This window comes from Enhydra lutris, unplaced genomic scaffold (genome assembly GCF_002288905.1).
Source record: "Enhydra lutris kenyoni isolate GAN:26980312 unplaced genomic scaffold, ASM228890v2 scaffoldscaffold21, whole genome shotgun sequence".
Classification (NCBI taxonomy): Eukaryota; Metazoa; Chordata; class Mammalia; order Carnivora; family Mustelidae; genus Enhydra; species Enhydra lutris.
In genome coordinates this window covers 63,324,635-63,345,817 of record NW_019154105.1, presented here as the reverse complement: position 1 = coordinate 63,345,817, position 21,183 = coordinate 63,324,635, and the positions used below count along the sequence as shown (strand labels likewise).

Sequence of the window (21,183 nt, the reverse complement as noted above, 5' to 3'; positions counted from 1 at the left end):
CCCCAGGGGCGGAGGCCGGGGAGCTCCCAGGGCTGAGGAAGGGGACTCACTTAGATGCAGGGCCACTGCCTCTACGGGGCATGTGAGGCCCAGGGTTGGGCCTGTGATGCTCTCAGCGACCCATGAAAATGGTTTTTAATTTTTGTTAGAAAACCGGAAATAATTATATAATAATTGTGAATCCAGTCTAGATGACAGTCTTCTTTAGACCAAGGTGGTCATAAAATAATGTCCTTTCTTCTTCCACTTTTTTTTTTTTTTAAAAAGAGGAAGGGGCCCACAAAGAAAAGCAAAAAGCCCCTCAGGGCCCAGGGCCCAGCCTTCTTCCATCTTAGAATCCCCTGGTGGCCAGTGGACCTTCTCAAGACAAGACAGAGGCCCCCTTGGCATGTCCTTGGCCGCACGGCTTCAACCCTGGCCTCTCCTGCAAGGTGGTGGCTTGTCACAGCTCCTCCATGGTGGCTGGGGGGTACTGGCAGACCCCACGGTGCTGGAAAAGACTTGGGCTGGGGGAGGGGCAGGGGTACGTCTGGGCCTCGAAGGAAGAGCAGCTCTTCAGGGCAGGAAGGGTGGAAGGTGTGTGCTCTGAGGAAGAAGGCTGTGCCAGAGCCCAGAGGCATCAAGGAATATGGTGCATTCGGCTCGTGTGGCTGGAGCAGCCTGTGTCCTGCAGGAGGGGACCCCCATCCCTGTTTGCCCCATCAAGGAGGAGGAACCCACCAGGCACTGCACAATGCTGGGAGGCAGCTGCCCCTTTGGGACGAATTACCATTTCTCACAGCCCGCGGATATGTGGCCAGTTGGCTGGAAGATGTGTTTGCTACCAATGTGCATTGGGCGGTGGGGGAGCAGATTCTCCATAATCCCCAAATTGTATCACTTTTGTGCAGCTGTCAAGAAGAGCTTTGCAGCAGGACACAGTGGGAAGATGTTAAAGCTACTACGTGGGAGCCGTATCCACTTGGCATCCCCCAGCATGTGATCTGTGGTGGCCCTTGGTGGCTTGGGCCCCACGGCTGGAGGCGGTGGCCTGGAAGGGACAGTGTGTGAGAGCAGCGGGGATCAGGGAGAGCCTGGGGTGGGGTTTCCATATAGATAAGTACACATGTGTATGTGCTTGTTTATTAACACAGCAAACACCAAGATCTCAGAAATACTGTGATTTCAAACCAAAGAGGAGAACACCCCTGTTCTAGGATCCTGGCAGCAGCGGCAGCTGGACACAGAGCCCCGTGTGAGCCGCACTGGCCACAGCCTCAGGCAGAGTGGATACTGCTGGAGTTCAGTACCTCCAGCAGAAAGAGAAGGGCCTCGAACAATGCGAACCAGAGGACACTAATGGAGGAGGTCAGAGACGCAAGTGAATGGAAAGACGTCCTGTGTTCACAGACTCAAGATTCCGTGTTGTGAGGACGAGACTACTTCCAGACTGATCTGCAGATTCAGCGCAATCCCTAGCAGAATCCCGACAGCCTTGTTTGCAGAAATGGAAATTGCAAGGATCCTAAATAGCCAAAGCCATTTTGGAAACAAAGAGTAAGTCAAAGGGCTCATCTTTCCCGATTTCAAAACTTCCTGCAAAGCTACAGTAATTAAAACGGTGTGCTACTGGCATAAGAATCACCATGTAAATGGAAGAGAACAGAGTCCAGAAATAAAACCCAATGTCCGTGATCAGCTGGTTTTCTTAATCTAGATGCTAAGACCATTCAGTGGGGCAAGAAGTCTCTCAGCAGATGGTGTTGGGACAACCGGCCATCTACACCAGAAGCTTGACCCTTACCTCGCACCATATACGAAAATTAACTCAAGGGCGCCAGGGTGGCTCAGTTGGTTAAGCCTCTCTCTGCCTTTGGGTCAGGTCATGATCTCAGGTTATTGGGATCAAGCCCCGCATCAGGCTCTCTGCTCAGTGGGGAGCCTGCTTCCCCCTCTCTCTGCCTGTCTCTCTGCCTACTTGTGATCTGTCAAATAAATAAATAAATATTTTTTTAAAAAATTAACTAAAAATGGAATAAAGACCTAAATATAAAAGCTAAAGCCATAAAACTCTTAGGACAAAACGAAGAGGCAAATCTCCATGACCTTAGACTTGGCAGTGGTAGCTTAGATCTGACACCAAACGCACAAGCAAGGGAAGAGAAAATAAATCGTACTTCCAAATCTAAAAATTGTGTGCAAAGAACAGGAGGAGAACACTGAAAAGGCATCCACAGAACAGTAGCAGATATCTGCAAACGATATGCCTAACAAGAACGTGGTATCCAGAATACCACTGAACACCACAAAAACCACCCAATTAAAAATGGGGAAGGCCCGGAATAGACGTCTCTCCAAAGATACACAAATGACCGTCGGGGCACAGGGACCGATGCTCCCTGTCACTAGCCGTTAGGGAGGGGCAAATCCAAACCACAGTGGGATACCACTTCGCACCCACTCGGCTGGCTACAATTAGACCGAGAATGATAAGTGTTGGCTGGGTGTGCAGATGCTGGGAGCCTTGGACATTACTGGTGGGCTGGGGAATGGGGCAGCTACTCAGTAGGTAAGACATAAAATTACCCCACAAACTCCTGGGTACATACCCAGAAGGACGGAACAAGGACTTTTTGAACAAAAAGTTGTACATGAGTGTTTGCCGCAGTGAATGCTAGAGGTAGTCTAGTCTACTCTAGTCGCTAGTCAAGAGGTAGAAACAGCCCAAGTGTCCATCGCTGGATGAAGGGACAAACAAAAGATGGTCTAGACATACAGCTGCATGTGACTCGGCCAGAAAGAGGAACAAGCACTGACCCCTGGACACATGCGATGTGAAAGCAGCAGTCACAAAGGACACGTACTATATGACTCCACTGATGCGAAATGTCTGGAACCGGGACATCCAGAGACAGAACGTAGGTCTGTGGTCACCTAGGGTTGACAGGAGGAGGAAACGGGGTGCCTGCTGATGGGTAACAGGTCTCCTCTTGGGGTGCTGAAATGTTCTGGAACTAGACACTGGTGAGGGTTGGACAACACCACAAAGGTTCTAAATGTCACTGAGATGAACACTTAAAAATGGGGGCTCCATATGTCACGTCTATTTTATCACACTAAGGAATAATGGGTGAGGGGAGAGAGACGACGCAGGGGAGGCATGGGAGGCACAGGCCTGGGGGTGGGGGTCCTGGCAAGACGAGGAGTCCCAGCCCCAGCAGTCCTGCCCCAGAGGCAGAAGGGATGTTTTCTGGAAAGAACAGCAAGGAAAGGAACGCAAATAGGCTAGGGGCCTCAGGGTGAACTATATACGGAGTTTATAAGGGGGACCCTATCTCCTGGATGCTTATTAGGACAGTCTTGGCCGGTGGTGCCTGCCCCCACATCCCAAATGCAGTGTCCACTGTGCTTCTCCGGAGTGTCCCAGTCCGAGCCTGACTCACAGAGCCACTCGACTTACGAGTCCCTGGTCCACACACCAGTTTTCACCGTGCTGCTGGGGAACTGACAGCTCCCCCACTTTACAGACAGGGGGCTTGAGCGGTATTTGGGTCTGCTTGTGGACATCTGCTCTTCCTGGCCTGGGGCTTCTCCTCCTGCTGGGGGCTTCTTGGTGGGCGGAGGGGCGGGGGAGGAGGGGGTTACACTGCCTGGCTGGGGTGGAACCAGGGCAACGGAAGCAGGGAACAGCCATTCCATGGCGCTCGTGCAGCGGCTGGTGTGGAAGACAGAGCTCGGTGGGCTTCAGGGTGTCAGGTGGGTGTGGGTCTGAACCCTACGTCCGCCCCCGGTTAGCTGGCTGACCTGGAGTTGGCTCCTTAACCTCGCTGACCTTAGTTCCCCACCTACAAAGTCAGGCCAGCAAGATCAACCTTCGAGAGTGTTACTAACACGAAAAGGAGTGCCACTCATACCACTCAGAGCCTCCGCGGGCGCCGGGTCGATGGCGGCTAGGTTATTCCTCCACTGCCCTCCCCCAGGAAGGAGGGGAAAGGAAATGTGTTTTCTGCTGAGTAATGCAGTTAAAAAAAAAAAAAAACTTGGAAAAACAGGATAAATCCTGACATCTTCAAGCATGTGCAACACTAAATATTTTAGGTAACCCACAAAAAAAGTGAACACACAGACACCCCCTCTCCAGGATGATTCAAACCACTTATTATTGGATTCTGGATGAGGCCCCCACTCTAGAGCTGGGCCAGAAAACCGTGGGCTCTGTGACGGAGGACGGCTACGGGATATTGGTAGGCCATTCTAGTCCATTCTAGTCCCCAGTGTCACTGCAGGAAGACCTCCCCCGCTGCTGAATGCCAAGGAAACGGTGTTGCCGTTCATAAATATTTAACAAGTGCATCTTGAAACATGCCGGGGGATTACTGGAGAGTGTGGAAAACAGACGGGCGCGCAGGAAGCTCAAGGTCATTAAGGATGTGAGAAAGATACAAACCGCCCACGGAATCGTTTGTGACAGGATGCAAAGGGACACCCCCGCTGCAGCACCACCAGCCAACAAGGGGAGTGGGGAGCTGTTCAGACAAACTCGGTCTATCCTCCCAGCTCCCAGCTCCGCGTGTACCACGAAAGGCGCTCACATGCAAGGCCATGCAAGGCCGGCCCCAGACCCTCCAGAGCCCTGAGCGCACTGTGGCGCCAGGTGAGAAGGCATGTGGGTTTCAGACACTGCGACAGCTCTCCGCCAAGGCAGCCACAAAGCAGAACTTGATGGAACCTTCCTTTAATGGGCCTAATGATGGCCCCTCCAGCCTCTGTGCTGGGAAAGTGGGCTCAGCAGCACCCCAGCCACACCCCGACCCTCTGCTCTGCTGAGGGGGAGGGGACAGCAGGAACACGTCCCCAGAAGAATGTTTAGGTTTATTTAATTTGAGCTACATCTCAGCCTGTGTTTATTCTCAGCATAAATACACCTTCAATTAATTAAACGAGCACTTTTCCTCGTTGACACTACCCTCTTCAGAAGCCTGGGCTTCTGGCCGCTGCCCCCGGGTGAGTCATCCAGCGATCCCAGTGTGGCAGAGTCTCACAGAACCCTCCCCACCCCCAGCGGTTACCTAGCAACCAGCCTAGCAACCCCAGAGCCAAGAGCTTCATCCCAGAGTGCTAAGCATAAAGTAACGTCCAAAAAGACATCTCCACTCAAGGATGCTATCCAAAGGTATATAAAGAGGAGGCGCAAAGCAGCCAGCTCCCTCCTCCTGAAGTGTACAAATTAGAGACAAAGGAGGACACGTTATGTACTTGTTGCTTCAACAGCCAAAAGACACAATCACATCCTTGCTGTTCACACATGGAAATGAAAAGGACCAAGGAATGACTGGGCAGGCGCCACACAGAAGCTGCCCAGGTCCCTGGCAGGATGAGGAAGACCTTCTGTCCAGACCACAGCCATGAGAGAGCCCCTGGCACCGCCAGGCGTGGGGGTTGGGAGGCAGGTCCTCCTCCCTGCCTCCTGTCGCAGGTTCATCTCCTGCGCCCCCTTTCCCCGCCCACTCCCCAACCCTCCCCCAGCTGCCCCCTCACAGGAGAAGCATGCCCTATTGTGTACTCTCCTCAAAGATGCCAAACACATAACTGGGCAAAAAAAGGCTGGGAGAACACTCCAGAAGGGTGAATGAACACCCTTGGCATTTCCCAAAGGTGTCAGCCCTCCTGAGCCTGCCCCCCACAGATTCAATGTGTCACCTGCAGAGCTCATTACAGTGTGCATTCCCAGGGTCCTGGGTCCCTCTGTTAAAAATCAACCTCTAGGCGATTCCAGTGCGAGCAGTCCCGACCACACTCAGAGCAAGTGCCCTGCGGGCTGCGTCTCCCGCACAGACCTCATGGCAGATGCGTGGGGGACCAGGTACACATCCTTCCCTGCTCAGAAGGGTGTTGGAACTGAAGCCTGATGTGCCCATGGAACACAGGGCATTCAGCTGTGCGAGTCAGTCCCCTGGGCTCCAAGCCAAGTGAGCCAGGCCACCAGGTTCAGGTCACGCTCTGCCACTGACTGACCTTGGGGGTCATTTGCCCGACCGGGTGGGAACTGATGAGTTAACACCTGGAAAGGGCTTACATCCACACACGGCCTAGAGAGAGGGATCCCTAGGGAGCTGCTTTCTTCCACAAGTGAGGGTCCCACAGGCAGACCGTGGAAATCTCCCCAAGTCCCCGTGCACTCCAGGCCAGTGCCATCACTAGTCACCCAGTGACTTGTCAGGCTATTCCTGTGCCAGGACGTACCCCCAGAGAGGACAGGCTCTTATCCAGGCTGGCAGAGGGGCTGCCCCACTGGACCTCACCAGGATGCCCGGTCACACCTGAAGAGAAGCCTGGACCCCTCACTGGGGGAGCCTGGACCCCGTGACATGACGGAAGAGACCAGAGGAAAAGTACTGAAGAACTCAAGAACATGGCCTGCCCCACATCCCGCGGCTGCCAGGAAGGAGGGGGATTTGTGTTCTGTGTGGCTCAGGGGACAGATGGAAGCCCCAGGGCAGAGGTCACCAGGAGGGGTTCAAATCAACAAAGGGGCAAAGGATTCTGAGACGTGCAATAGTCCAGGGGCGCCTGAAGAGCTCAGTCAGTTGAGCGGGTAACTCTTGAATTTGGCTCAGGTCATGATCTCAGATACGTGAGATGGAGCTCCCGGGTCAGTGGGCTCCACGCTTAGCACAGAATCTGCTTGGAATTCTCTCTCTCCACCCCACCCCCTGTGCTGGCTTTCCTCTCTCTAAAATAAATAAATAAAATGTTTATAAAACAAGAGAAAAAGCAGCACCATGGGCTGCCTGGAGCGGGGAGCTCCCCAGGGGAAGCCGCATCACCTCGGGGGGGTCACAGCCAAGTACAGGCTGCCGGGGGCCAAGCTCTCTGCCTCAGTTTCCCCTCCACTGTGAGACGGAGATGACGGGGCACATTTCACAAGGTTTTTATGAGGATTAAGTGAGCTGAGAAGTCTCACGAGCTTGTCGCAGGGTGTGACTCATGGGAGCACTCCCTGTTTTCATCCTGTTACTGCTCCTAACAAAGGACAGCGCAGGCCTCAGGAGGGTGAGGTCAGTCCCCAAAGGTTTCATGGTGGAGCTGGTGGCTGAGCTGGCACTGGAAGGAGCTGGAAGGTGGGCCTGTGCGGAGGTGTGTACGGCAGGAGCGGGGGGGAAGGTACTGGCCTTAGAGGCACAGACCAGTCAGAAGTCTCCTAGCCTCCCGTGACCACCCAGGACTCGAAGGCCTCCGCACTGTGCCCTTCAGTGTGGCTGTGAACCCAATGGAGGCCATGGGCGCTAAGCACATGAACGTGCCCAGACAGTTTAACGTGTAAGACTGGGGACTGTGCTCACTGCGATGCAGTGCTCTACCAATCACGTACTGTATACATCACCTTCTTAGATGTCCCCTAGGAGATGCGGGCAGAGATGAGGCAGGGTTCTGCCACCGCAGCCCCGTCCACAGGGACAGGCTCGGATCCTCTGAGCCCTCAGCTTCTGGGCACCCGGAGCCAGGTAACCACACTGATGCTGGCAAGAGCCCCAGGGGCCCGTATGCATCACCCATGCCTTCCACGGGGGCCCCGGGGACCTGGACCAGGTGAGCATGCGGGAGAAACACAAACAAAGGACATGGGAGCTGGGGGAACAGAGCCAACGGACCCCAAAAGACAAAGGACAGCCTCCCACTCTGGGCGGGTACCTAAAATGCCAGGGCTGAGAGGAACAAAGGTCACATCAGACATGAGAAACCCAGACCCACTCAGATATCCAGATGGCCTCCACCATCAGAATGATGGATAGGATGACCTTGAAATTGAGGTCACTTCTGCCTCCGCCAGGAGGCGATCCCCAGGGCATGGGCTATGCAGGCCGTCTGAGCGGAGCTGGCTGACCAGCGCGAAAGAAAGATGTCAATCTTGGGTCAACCCGATCTGGTCCTGGTAAAGAACTTAATGGTACACGTAGACTGCATAGCCAGGAGCCCCCCGAAGAGCATCTCAGCTCCTACACCATCCTTACACCACCGGCAAGAGCCCCAGACATGGAGCTTTTGCACCTCAACACTGCCACTGCAAAGTGGGGTTTACCAGCTATACCCACCTCTCGGGACAGCTAGGTCACCCGGGGAAACACCCCGCAGACAGAAAATTCTGCGACTCAGGGGGGTCCGCTAGACAGGCAGGCCTGGCAAAGTGTTTTTCCAGCCTGTGTGGCCAGCGGGAGCGATGCGAAGGAGGGATTCAAAGTCACACCCCATCCTGGCATGCCTCCCCGGCCCATGAAGCCACCTCAGCTCTGCGAGCTTCATGTGCAGCTAGGAACCAATCCATGGAGTTTTTGGGACATGGGACAGGACACTGTATGCAGAGGTGCCTTGGGAACTGCAGGGTTGGGGCCCAGGTGTCTGTGCTCCCAAACATCAGCGATCTGCTCACACAGCCACACAGAGCCACAGGAGAGGCGGCCACGGCCACTCTGCAAGGTCGGGGTGACCGCTGGTGTCGATCAAATCACCCCTCTGAAACTGGGTGAGGGCCACCATTTTACAGTCTCTCGTGTGTCCTCAAAGAACAAGCTTTCAGAAGATCCGTATCCAAACTTTCTCCTCCACTGCAGCCGTCTCCACCCTCAGAGGCACCCAGATGTTGGGGGAGGCTCCACCCCCTAGCCTGGCTGAACCCCTGCCCCTTCCAGCAGCTCTTCCTCCCCAGACAACTGTCCAGAACAAGGCCTCCGCCCACTGTGACAGCCATGACTGCTCCGCACCTCAACCTCCCCATCTGTAGGATGGGTCCTCTGGGCAGTCCTGACCTCTGGGGAGGCTCCCTGAGCTCAGAAGCACGAGGAAGGGGCCCAGAAGCGGGTCTTACAGGTAATAAAGAGGCTGCCTTACCTTTGTGTGAGCCTGCGTCCTTCCTGCAACTGTGAGGTAAGGATCTTAAAGTTTGGTAAGTGATTTTTCACATGTCTGTTAGCCGTTGTCTAAAAGAAAGTTTAGGGGTGGGTTTTCCCTGTTATTAAAACTAAGCAAGGGCTGCCTGGGGGGGCTCAGTCGTTAAGCGTCTACCTTCGGCTCAGGTCGTGATCCCAGGGTCCTGGGATTGAGCCCCACATTGGGCTCCCTGCTCAGCGGGGAGCCTGCTTCTCCCCCTGCTTGTGCTCCTGCTCTCACTCCCTCTCTCTCTCTCTCTGTGTCAAATAAATAAATGAAATCTTTAAAACAAACAAACAAACAAACAAAAACCCCCACAAAATGAGACTCTTAACCCTAGAGAACAAACTGGCGGCTGCAGAGGGGAGGGAGGCCAGGGCAGGGGTGAAGTCAGTGAAGGGGATGAAGAAAACACTTACCCTGCCGAGCACTGTGTCACAGACAGACTCAAATCACTATACTGAGCACCCAAAACTCACATAACACTGTAAATTAATCATGCCAGAATTTTTAAAAACAATAAATTAAAATTTAAAAAATGTTCAAACCAAAAAACACTCCTACGAACTTGTATGTGGTCATTCTGGAAGACGAAGGAAAGAAAGAAGATCTGGAAAACCACAGAGTGGGTTCTGCACAGCTGGGATTGGCCAGACAAACGGCATCCGGTCCTATCACTCCAGGGGCCAGTTTACCCTCCACCCCCCACCAGGGCCACTCACCTTGAACCTCTCGGTGACCCCCTCAGTGATGCTGACGGTGAACTCCGCTATCTTGGGAGGACGTGCTTTGCCTTTCTTGCGGTCAGGCTCGTACTCGGTCTTCGTTTTCACAACCACCTTGTCCGGGAAGCAGAGAAGCACAGCATCAGTGGTCAGCGGTGTGGCCCAAAGCCCGTGGACATACCTGTCCGGCGAGGATGGGCATGGGCACCCTGGGGGCCCAGTCAGCATTTCACTGACAACTATTTCACAGAAAAGGAGAACAGCCGTCATTGGCCGGAAATCTCGGGGCCAGGACTTTCGGAGAAATGGCCCATGAGTAATCCTGAGAGCAGCCCCAGGAGGGAAAGACGGTCACTCCCGGCTGGAGAAGTTAAGCTCCTCGGCCAGAGGTGCCCCAGCTAAGAGGGGGCAGGGCTAACTCCTGCTACCATGCTCCTTCCACCACCCAGGGTGCCGCAGAAGCCCCAGTGGTCCAGGGGGTGCCCTCGGCTTCCATGGGTCTTTCTATGCCACCGTGGGTAAAGGGATGGAAGAGGCAATGAGATTAGGAAGGAGCAGGAGCTGGCCTTCATCTCTCAGCCCCCACCCCGCCACCCTCTCCCTCCTCTGCCCCTGCAATGGCCCCCAGAGGATCTCCCTGCTCTTCTTCCCCCTGCTCTCTACTTCGAAGTGAAGAGGTTTCTCCTCCCACGCACCTGCCCCACTCTGCCCCATACACACCCTTCCCTGCTCCCCCAGCAGCTTCCCACGAGCCCCCACCCGCCCTCCATCCTCCCCCGCAGAGACTCCAGCCCCTTCCTCCACTCGCCTGTCAGACGGTTTCCTGCTCTGTTCCCACAGGCCAGGGAGGCCTCAGGGTTTCCACTGCTCTAGTTCCCACTCCTCCACCTCAAATCCAGGAGCCAAGAAGCGGCAGCAGGACTGCAGAGGCCCAGCCACCCATGCTCCCCCCCACCCCAAGACAGCGGGGTTGACCGGCTCTCTGCAACCATAGGCCCCAGGGAAGAGCCAGGGGAGAATCAGGACAGCGAGCCATGGGGGCTGCCGGAGGGGCTCTAGGACTCAGCTATGACCCTGGATCCAGCCGGGAGAAGGAACTGGGAGAGAGAGTGACCCAAGCCAGCTGCCACCGAAAACTGATCCAAGGGCCACAAGACCTGTCATCAACTCTTGCCTTCCCTCCTCAGTCCCTTCCATGCAGGAAGCTCTCTGGATGCCGAGAGGGCGGGCACACTGTGACAGTGCGGGTGCCCACCAGCTCTGGAGCGAGCATTTGTGCATTCCCCTACTGTCCTCAAATCCCAAGTGTCCCTGACTCGCTATGTGACCTTCAGCACCTGCCTGGCCTCTCCAAACCTCAGTGTCCTGGCCTGTGAAATGGGACCAAGGCCTATCTCAGCCCGCTGCAGTGAGGAGGGGGCCGTCCACACAACCCTCAGCACAGCGCGAACCCGGTCAATACTCTACCCGCCCGGATTCAGCTGCCTTTGCCGCTAACATGCTCAGTGACCTCGAACTAGACCCTCTATCTCCACATGTGTAAAACGGGGGCAATGACAGTAAAGTTACTCAACAAATGTCAGGCGAGACCAGCCCGTGCCTTGCTGCCGGCTCCACTGTCACCGGCGACCCTCAGCACTCGGTGCTCGCTCTCAGGACAGGCTCCACTCACAATCCTGGCTGTGTTACCTGACCCCACCAGCCACAGCACCTGGGACAGGAGACATCACCTCCTCTGAGCCCTGCCTGTGAGCAGCACAGCACTGTTGTGCGTGTTAAGCGAGGTCTTGCGTGAGAAGTCACATCCCAAGCAGGATGGAGTGTGGGGCCCTGCCAGAAGCTTCTGTACAGAGGGAGGGGATTGTGGCCTTCCACTGTGTGACCTTGGGCCCATCCCCTTGAACTCTCTGAGACTCAGTCTCCTCATCTGTGACCTCAGAAATCTTCTAGCCCAACCACTGGTTCCTGAATGCCCCAGAGGGGGTTCCCTCCCTCTGACTGAACACTCCCGCCAATTCCCTCCGTCTGTTTGAACACTCCCAGGGATGGGAGACTCACTACCTTTCAGACCTACCTAGGCTACTTCGAAATGGCCCAATTGGTTGGCCAGGATTTCATACCTGCCTGAAATCCACCCCCCCTGGTAGAAGACAACTGTGTGCCAGACAATTCTGGAATGGAACAGACTGAGGGCAAAAGAGGAGACTCAGGCTGAGTGGAGGGAGTCACCTGACAGAGGTGCTGCCTCGGGACACAGAATTCCTGGCACAGGCCACCACCACTCTGGGGCTGAGGAGGGAGGGAAAGGGGGGGGGGCAGCTGAGCTAGCCCAGCAAGTCAGGGAAGGGGGATGCACCGCTGGCAGCCCTGCCCCACCCCTCCCCTCAAGCCTCCTCTAGACCATCAGTACCCCAAATTGGCCTCACGTGGCCTAGGTGCACAGGTGTGCCCTGCGGATCCTCTTCCTGAACCGAAACACCTGCCATCAGCCGCCTTTCCTTCTCCACCCCCCACACCCAATACACAAACAATAGAGTTGGGATGGAAGCCACTCTAGACAGCTGAGTAAGTCAAAGGGTGCACCTGGGAATAAAGGAATCTTCCAGAAGGGAAGGACCCTCTGCTGCCGCCAAGATATCCCCCCATCCCCATCCGGTGGTCAGCAATCACCAGCGAGCCGGAATAAAGGACAAAGACCTGACTCAGAACGTCCTGGTGAGACAATAAATGGAAACGCACTTCGGGAAATAGAATGAACTCGGCTCGCGGCTGGGTGGTTTTTAAGCGGCAGCAAGGTGGTCAGAACGGATGCTGTGTTTATTATTCTAGGTTTGAGTTTTGGAATACAATTGTCGAGACTTTCAATCATTGCCATTTACCTTTTAAAACGTTAACTCCTGAAAAAATTATCCTTCACGTACAGAAACTACTTGATTGGATACTGTACTCAAGAAAAGAAGGGGCTCTAAATTCAGAAAAGGAAAGCCCACTTTGGGGAAACGATGATGAAGGGCTGTCCCCAGTTAGGCTAACACCCGGCCAGCAGAGCACTTACTACAAGATTTCACAAAAGGAACAAAGAGAAGGAAGCTCCCGGGAAGAACAGACGCCCTGCAGCATCTACAGCCGGCCTGGGAGGGGCAGGCGGAGAGGGTGAGGACGGGAACCCAGCCGCTCAATGAGGGTCCACCTGGCCAAGGAGAGGAGCCTCCTCACCGCCACGGGGCGAATCTGAGGGGCGAATGCGACGGAAACCGCCCCACCTGGGCAGGCGCATGGGGCAGCCGCGCCCCAAGGCTCACCCCAGACCCACAGTCCCCTGCTACCTTTGGGAGGGGGCATGGGCGGGGAGAAGCAGGGCCGGGGCCGCCGCGTTGGTACCGGGGGCCCCTCTCGGACAAGACTGCTATGAAAATCCAGAAGGGACCTTCCCCCAATTGCGCTCCCTTGTCGGAACGGAGCTGTCTCCGGATCCCGAATCCCGCGCGGGCACGCGGTCCTCCCGGGGGCCTTCCTCGCGCCGCCCGAGCTCGCCCCCACTTCCCATCTCCCGCGCACGCCGCGCGTCTCTTTTGTTGCGGCCGCCGCCCGAGGCTTGGGGTGCGCACCCGGCAGCGCGGGGGTGCCGGGGGGCTCTCACCTTGTCCGGGGGCGGAAACTGCAGCTGATTGACATCGAGGGGCGTCATCAGGGGGATGGTGTCGAAGCCATCCTCCAGCAGCGGCTGCTTGGTGCCCTTCTCCGCGAAATTGTTCCCCAACTTCACCATCGTTCCGAGAGACCCGAGGCTGCCGCCTGCGAGGGAGGGCCGGGCGGGAGTCACCGCGAGCTCGCCGGCTCCCCCTTGGCCTCTGGGGAGGAGGGGTCGGGAGGACGCAGCTGTCTCGGGCCCAGGACTGGGGTAGGATGGGAAGGAGGGGGTCCCAGGCCCTCCCCGACGCGGGACCCAAGTGCCCGGCTCAGGGGCGCACCGCGGCCGGGGAGAGGGCGCGCCCCGTCCCGGCGCCGGGGACCCGCGCGGAGCACCCCGGTTCCCCACCCACCCACTGGGTGCCCGGCGGCCCGCGAACCCCCGCCTCGGAGGGAAGGCTCGGGCCCGCGGACCCCGCCCTGGGGCGGAAGGCTCGGGCCCGCGGGTCGCACTCACCCACGCCGGCTCGCAGGTCTGGCTCCAAGCGCTCAGCGAGCCTCCGCGTCGGCCGCTCCCGCGCGCAGCAATGGCGGAGGCGGCGCCGCGCGGGGCCGGGCGGGGGAGCCGAGCGATTGGGCTCGCGGCCGCTCCCTCCTCCCGCTCGCCGCCTCCCTTCCCGCCGCCCCCGGGGCCGCCCGTGAGCGGGTGAGTGCGCGCGTGTGGCGGCGGCGGCAACTCCGCCCTGACGCAGCGTGCGGGGCAGCACAAAGGAGCCCTCCCCGGGGACCCGAGCCCGCCCCGACTGCGAGGGGCGCGCCGGGACCCGAGGCTCGGGGCGGCTGCGGGGGGCGGGGCGGGGCGCGGCGAGAAGGGGGAGAGCGGAGGGATGGAGCGATGCGCCAGAGTCGGGGGCACGGGAGCGGGCCCGTGGCGCGCAGCTGGGCTGGGAAGGGGGCCCCGGAAACAGGGCGGAGGGTGTCCCCGCGGGAAGGAGGCGCGGATGCGAATGCTTCGGCAGGAGGGGGAGAGCTCTCCTGAGCGGGGGCCGGCGCCCGGCTGAGAGGACTCCGGGGGGCTACCCGAGGGTTGGGTATTCAGGGCAAAGAGAGCGCTTGGCGCGCTGCGCCGCGTTGGAGGAAGAGGGAAAGGTTTCTCTGGTCTGTTGGTTAGAGGAAGAGGAAGGGGGGTCCCCTCGCTGCAGCCACAGCCTAGAGCATCCCGGTCGCAGAGGAGGGGGGCGCGGAATGAAGGGCGGGGGCTTCCAGCCGCTGTCGCAGCTGCCCAGATTAGGGCGTCGTTTTGCGGACCTGGAGCCAACCCTGGCTGCAGGACTCCCCAGACGAGAAACCGCGCGTGGCGTGCGGGCGAGACCAGAAGCTGGAGGCAGGCCGTTGCAGGGGAATCGGTACCTTGCAGGCACCTGTCTCTTTCGGGCCCTGCTGGAAACACAGACTAGGGGTTCCCGAAGTCTTACTTCCATTCCACACATCAGTTGCACGACTGAAGGCTGAGGCCGCGTCTTTTCCATCAGCCAACTGAGAACCATCACCCGAGCCTGCCTCCCCTCCCCTAGAACCACAGGGAGTACCCAGAGATGGCGGGAGCAGCCACTGCCTGCCTATGCCCTGAGCCTGCAGCCCAGTCTAGGAACCTGGCCCTGGGGGCCCCAATTCCAAATCCCCAGGAGGGCCCCACCCCTTTGACACATGAGCTCCCTGGATTCCTCCACTTGCACCAGCTCCCCAACAGGGTATAAGTGGGCCTTTGACTGCAGGGCAGCCTGGTGGGACCCAGGATCTTGGCAGACACTACCCTTGGCCAGCCTGGGGACAGCAGGTGTCCCAGGTGCTGGCCCCCACCACAGACCTTGGGCGCGGCTGCTAGCATCTTTCCGGCAGAGGCCTTTAAACCACAGCACCAACCCAGTGATACCTGTGAAGTGAAACCCTTTGTGCTTCCGGGAGGAAGTGGCTTTGTCCCCATCTCAGGTGTTGGCATTTTACTGACCCCAACACAGGCCACACACACACACACACTGTGGCTAGAATCTCAGGGAGCTGCAGAGTGGGCTTCCTTGAACCCCATGTGTACCCCTCCTGCTCTCAAAGGCTCTGTGGACAGGGACACAAAGGACCCATGGTTTGACAGAGACAGCAGGGGACAGTCTTGCTTTTTCGTGCTGTCCTGGGTTTTCACGGGGACTTTGCAGTCTCAGTTTGTGTGGTGTCCAAGTGGCATCTGGCCGGGGGAAGGATGCAGGGAAGGACTCGGTGCACAGGCCTACAGCCCAGCCAGCAAAAGCTTGGGGGTGAGTGCCTAGGTGGACAGGGGACCCACCAGAGGGTCACAGTCACTGCCGGGAGGCTGTGGACAAAGTGGGACAGCCCCAGGGAGGGCAAAGGTAACGCAGGAAGGAAAGGGATGTGCAAGGCACTTAGTTTCCTGGCCGCCACGGCAAACCACCGCAAACCGGAGGCATAAAATGTATAGTCTCTCAGGTCCCGAGGCCAGAGGTCCGAAACTCAGGTGTCAGCAGGGCCACACTCCCTACGGAGGCTGCAGGGGACAATGGTTCTGCCTTCTCCAGCCTCCCAGGTCCCGGGAGTCCCTGGGCTTGTGGCCCGGACGGTCTCCCTGCCCCCGGGGATCAGTCACACTGTCTCCTCTTCCCTGGGTGTCCCCCACGAGGACGCTGCTCGCTGGATTTGGGGCCCACTCCATGACCCAGGATTAGCCATCATTGCATGACCTGTGAGATACGTTCGCAGGTCCTGGGGGTTGTGCACGGATGTCTTGGGGGGCCGACCCTGGATTTACCCGGGTACTGAGCCTGCGGGGGGGACCACAGTTCAGGAGCCCCAGGTGGCCCTGGGGGGACAGGGTCTGGGCAAGAGGTCTTCCTGGAGAGGCGGGGGTCACAGAAGTGGAGCCAGCTGAGCCACCACAGTGCTTCTGGGACCGATTTTGGGTGTTTAAAGCATACACACAGTCTCACTGGAGACCTCCTTGCAGGATTTTTGTCATGTATTTAGTTTTTCTAAATGACTCTGTGACACACACCCACCGCCTCTTGGACAATGACCGCAACCCCCATCCCGGTCAGGCTCCCGTTCGCAGGGCAGTCAGCTGCCACTTGGTGCCACTTCCAAGTTCAAGCCTCTCCATGACGCCCTTGCCCAGAGGCTCAAGTCCAGACTGCATGGCAGTGGGGTGGAGGGTGGGGGACAGTGTGATAGCCTGATTTCCAGTCCTGCTGCTCCCACTTCCGTGCTGTGTGACTTCTGACAAGTTGCTTGACTTCTCTGGGCCTCAGTTTCCCCATCCATAAAATGGAGATCGTCATAATACCTCCATCACCGTAGTGCTGGAAGAATCAAACGAGCTACTGCATGATTTTAAACAACAGCACCTATTCTGGCTGCAGCCACGACTTTGAGCGCTACTCGCTGCTCGGTTCCCCTCGATCTCGATTCCCAGGGGACTTACATGGAGCCAGATTGAGGTGCAGGCGCTCATTGTGGGCACAGGATTCAAGCTCGGAGGGACTGAGAAGGCTCTCCCCTAGCATCCTGGTGAGCCTCTAGCAGCTCAGAGAAGGAAATGCCTGGTCCCAGGCCACGGAGGGGGCGGCAGAGTGGAGCAAAGGCAGGGGTGAGGCTGACCCGCAGCTTCCCTGCTAGCAGCCTGGCCCCTGGCACAGGCGAGGGCCACCCAGGGCCACGGCTGCAGGGAGGAGGGGGGAAGGTCCAAGGCCCGAGCATATCGATTAAGGATGGGGCAGACAAGTTTCACCCCCAAGTCTTGCTTTTTTTTTTAATTGAAAAATAATCCACGTGCCACAAATTTCACCATTTTAGATTGTACACATCGTTGAGGTTTTTAGTATACTCACACGGTTGTGCAACCATCACCATTAATTCCAGAACATTTGTATCACCCCAAAAAGAAACCTGTCCCTGTTATAAGCCACTCCCATTCTCCCCGTCCCCCAGCCCCCTACAACTACGAATCTACTTTCTCTTTCAGTGCCAAGACCCTTTCTTTTTAAAAATTTTCCCCAGCTTTACTGATATAAAAGTGTGTCTATTATGGTGTACAACCTGGTGATTCTATGTACGTATAGACTGTGAAGTTATTTCACAATAAGGGTAGTTAACATGTCTAGTACCTTTGTGTGGGGGTGGGAGTAAGAAGTTTAAGACCTATCTAATTACTTTCTCTGGACTTGTCTATTTGGTACACATCCTCCTTTCTGATGGTTTCAAGTCTCTCTGCCCCATCCTTAATTCTGAGTGGGTCAGTACACTGACATGGACTAGGGAGAGAAGCGGGGCTTCTGGATCTTTCTGCGGACGGCAAGAGTCGGCCCACCTGGGCAGTCTTCCCTGTCTCTCCTTGAACCCTACACTCCAGCCACACCCACCTCCTCGTTCCCCAAGCACCTGCCTCCAGGCCTGGGCCAATGCTGTCTCCCTGGCAGGGAACATGTCCCTCATCCCCTCTGCATTTCACAAACTCCTCCTCATCCTTCAGAGCCTAGACCAAATGTCACCTCCTCTTGGAGCCTCACCTGGCCCTTCTCTGTGCTTCTCTCCTGCTGGGTTCCTATATTTATATCTTTTCCTGAATCGTGAGCAAATCCTGGTGGAACAACTTAATCTTTCATTTTTACATCCCCTGAGACTAGAGCAGAGCCCAGCCTATAACAAGGACCTGGAAACGAACACGAAACTGGCATCCCTTCATTTCACATTCACAGTAGATTCAGACATTTAAATGTCAGGTTTGTAAAGCCAAGCTCGAGTGTGTAATAAGGAAATCCACGGTCTAATTCAAGCCAAAGGCAGGCTTGCCCATGACATCACGGTGACATTCTCCCCCCAGATTTAACCTTGCTGCAAATGCTCATTTCTGGAAAACTCCAAACCTTATTTAAAAATACCTAACGTATAGACAAAATCATAAATTCAGTTCCTACTGGCTTTAGTGTTTTGTTTACCTTCGTACTCCATCCCCGACACTTAACACCTACCAAGGACTCAGGCAATGGTTAGGAAATGAATGAAGGACATTTTTGTTTCTTTGTCCTTAGAGAAACTGAGTAAATAGTACTGTGGGGCTCATCATCACCTGGTGACTCGTTACGTATTTAAACAGAGCTCTGTGTGTGTGTGTTTGTGTTTTAGATTTGGGGAGTTCTTGAGTTTTGTTTGTTGTTTTGTGTATGTAGTCTTCACGACCCACTCGGCCATTCCCCACGCCTGTCCCCCCCTCAGCAAATGATCCCCTTGTCATAAATCCCCCTCAGACGATCTGCCCCCCTGGTGCCTTGACAGAACTCGAAGGGAGAACATTCTTGCTCCTGCCTCCATCCTCCCTGGAGCCGCTAGGAAGTGAACCCTCCCCGAGCCTCCTCCAAGGTGAAGAATTATGTGATCTCGCTCTGCCATCTTCTTCTTTTCTTTCCAAGTTTCACGGAAATTCTGAGGGGGAAGGGGCAGGTATGGTTATACCCATTTCACAGCTCAAGGAGCCATCACAACGGGTAGACATGACCCTGTGAGCAACGACTCACATGCAGGGAGTGCTGACGGGCACTTTCTGTGCTCTGTTTCTCGGTGCCCTCCAACCATCTCTGGGGGGGTGGGCTTCTGGTCTTACAGACGCCATAGAGGCTTAGGTGACAGTGTTGTCAAAAAGATGCTTGGAGGACTCACTGGACAAAGAAGGGAGAAAACCAGATGCTTCAAGAACTTCAGACAAAACTGCAGCCCCTCCGGCCATCCAAAGCCCAGCCCTGCCCCACGTGGGTGTCAGGGACCCCGAGGTCCTGGCTACGCCTCTGGTTTCCCAGTTCCATGGTCCACTTAGACCCCCAAAACAGGGGTGGGAGGGGGGAATTCCCTAAACCTGAATATTGCCCCCAGGACCAGCATTCATGGTGCCGTTACTCCCTTAATCGTGGGCAGGCGGGTCATGCTAGTGGTGTGGCCTTGGACAGCACAGGGCCCTCCTGGACCTCAGTTTCCCCATCCACAAAATGAGAGGATTGGGCTAGAATGTTCCAGTTTAGAAGTCCCCGTCTCATTGGTCACAGTCACCATGGAAAGTACAGCCCGGAGCGAATCAGAGTCAAGATTACCGGGGACATGTGGAGGTCAAGGCACTGCACGTGACCTGGGGCATAAACTCTGGGGGCCGCATCATTTCATTCGGCTCTTCCCCTGCCCTGTCCCAGAGCATTCCGTGATCGCCAGCACCGGCTTCTGCACCAGCGTTCCAGCGTGTAGCGATAACTTGGACTAAATTATTTAGCTGGTAACTGATTATAAAAGCACTCTGCCAAAGTAAAGAACCACAGAAAGGCCAAATTCTAATAACAACACCGCCATACGCTTGAATTAATTATTGAATTTTTTAAAAGCCCACAGATGGATGAGTGCAATTCATTCCACGCTCCGTGGAGCCAGGGTCCCTGAGAGAGTGTCTAAAATTCACAGGCTCCCCGGGGTGTGCTGGAGACAGCACAGTGCAAGCCTGAGCTGCATTGCAGGCAGCTTGGCAATGACCTCATGGGGCTTTTCCATCCGCGATGTCTCCGCTCAGCAGCTGCACTGGGCTGGGCTGCGCTGGGCTTGGGTCACAGCAGCATTAGCACGCTCTGAGCTGACCCAGGATTTCTGGCCGTGGCACCCTTTTTTTTTTAAACATCTATAATTTATAACCTTTTCTCTGTCGGGCAGGCTCCCCTGTTTCTCTCATCCAGCTAGGGAAGGGGAGTGGGATCCTTGTGAGCGGATTTTCCAAAGGATTGAAATTTTACCTCTCACTGTCCAATGGTCCTAATTTTGGACCCAGTTTATTCTACAATGCAAGGCACGTTGCCCTTGCCTTCTGAAGCAGAAGATGTTGTAAAGAATCTTATCTCTTCTTGGAAAATCAGGTCAGTTCTCTGCACAGAGCTGGGAGCCCTCACACTGGGCTTGGTCAGTGCTGATTCTGTTTTGGGGAGCTCTTTGACCTCCAGCCCTGCCAGGGGACTGCCTGGGACCATCCTCACCACTCACCCCATCCCCAGTATTTGCTGGGAGCAGACATTCCAAATTGCCCCATTTATTAGAATGACATAAAAAAAAGAGTAAGGAGACTGCAGTGGGTTGATGTGTCCCCTAAAACTTTGTGTCCTTATGGCACCTCAGAATGTGACCTCAGTTGGAAACAGGGTCTCTGCAGATACAATTGGTTGAGGATCCTGGGATGAAACTGCCCTGGATTTGGGTGGGCCCAAAAGCTAATGGCTGGTATCCTTCTATGAGGAGCAGAGGACACAGAAAGATAGGCCAGGTGACTGTTACAAGCCAAGGAACACGGGAGTGCCCCCAGCCACTGGAAACTGGGAGAGAATCACACCACAGATCCTGCCCTAGAGCTATGGGGGGTGGGGTGTAGACCTACTGACACCTTGATTTTGGACCTCTGGCCTCCAGACCTGAGAATAGGTTTTCATTGTTTTAAGCCCCCCAGTCTGTAGTATAGGGGCAAAGGGCAAGCTGCCCCCAAAATGTACTGCTTTGGCATTAATTATTGCCCAGCATAGGGCTCGAACCCAGGACCAAGAGATTAAGACTCAAGCTGAGATCAAGGGTTGGACGCTCAACTGACTGAGCCACCCCAGCGCCCAGGCATTATTTTAAACAAAAGTTACACAAGAGATAGCGAGTGCAAGGACATGCAGACCACCCCTCTGTCCCCTGAAAGCAGGGATAAATCTCCCTGTGAAAAGTACCCTCCCAGCAGCAGGAGGGACAGAGACACCCCAGTCACCAGAGATAGGACATCTGGAGCCAGGAAGGCTACAGAAACAAACCTGATCGCTTTTTACCACCTGACTACCCCGGTCCAAATTGTTTAGAATTCCTTACT

At 55.9% G+C, this 21,183-nt stretch overlaps 1 protein-coding gene across 1 annotated transcript in view; it reads right to left on the bottom strand.

Moving 5' to 3' along the window:
* LOC111148922 (neuronal vesicle trafficking associated 1) overlaps nt 1–13,834 on the bottom strand; it is a 30,422-nt gene extending 16,588 nt beyond the window's left edge. The window contains exons 1-3 of the mRNA XM_022505713.1: nt 13,777–13,834; nt 13,270–13,424; nt 9,627–9,743 (exon numbers count right to left, since the gene is read on the bottom strand). Of these exons, the coding sequence (XP_022361421.1) occupies nt 9,627–9,743; nt 13,270–13,398 (246 nt within the window). The 5' untranslated portion in view covers nt 13,399–13,424; nt 13,777–13,834. The remainder of the gene's footprint in view (nt 1–9,626; nt 9,744–13,269; nt 13,425–13,776) is intronic.
* Nucleotides 13,835–21,183: the final 7,349 nt, after the last annotated feature.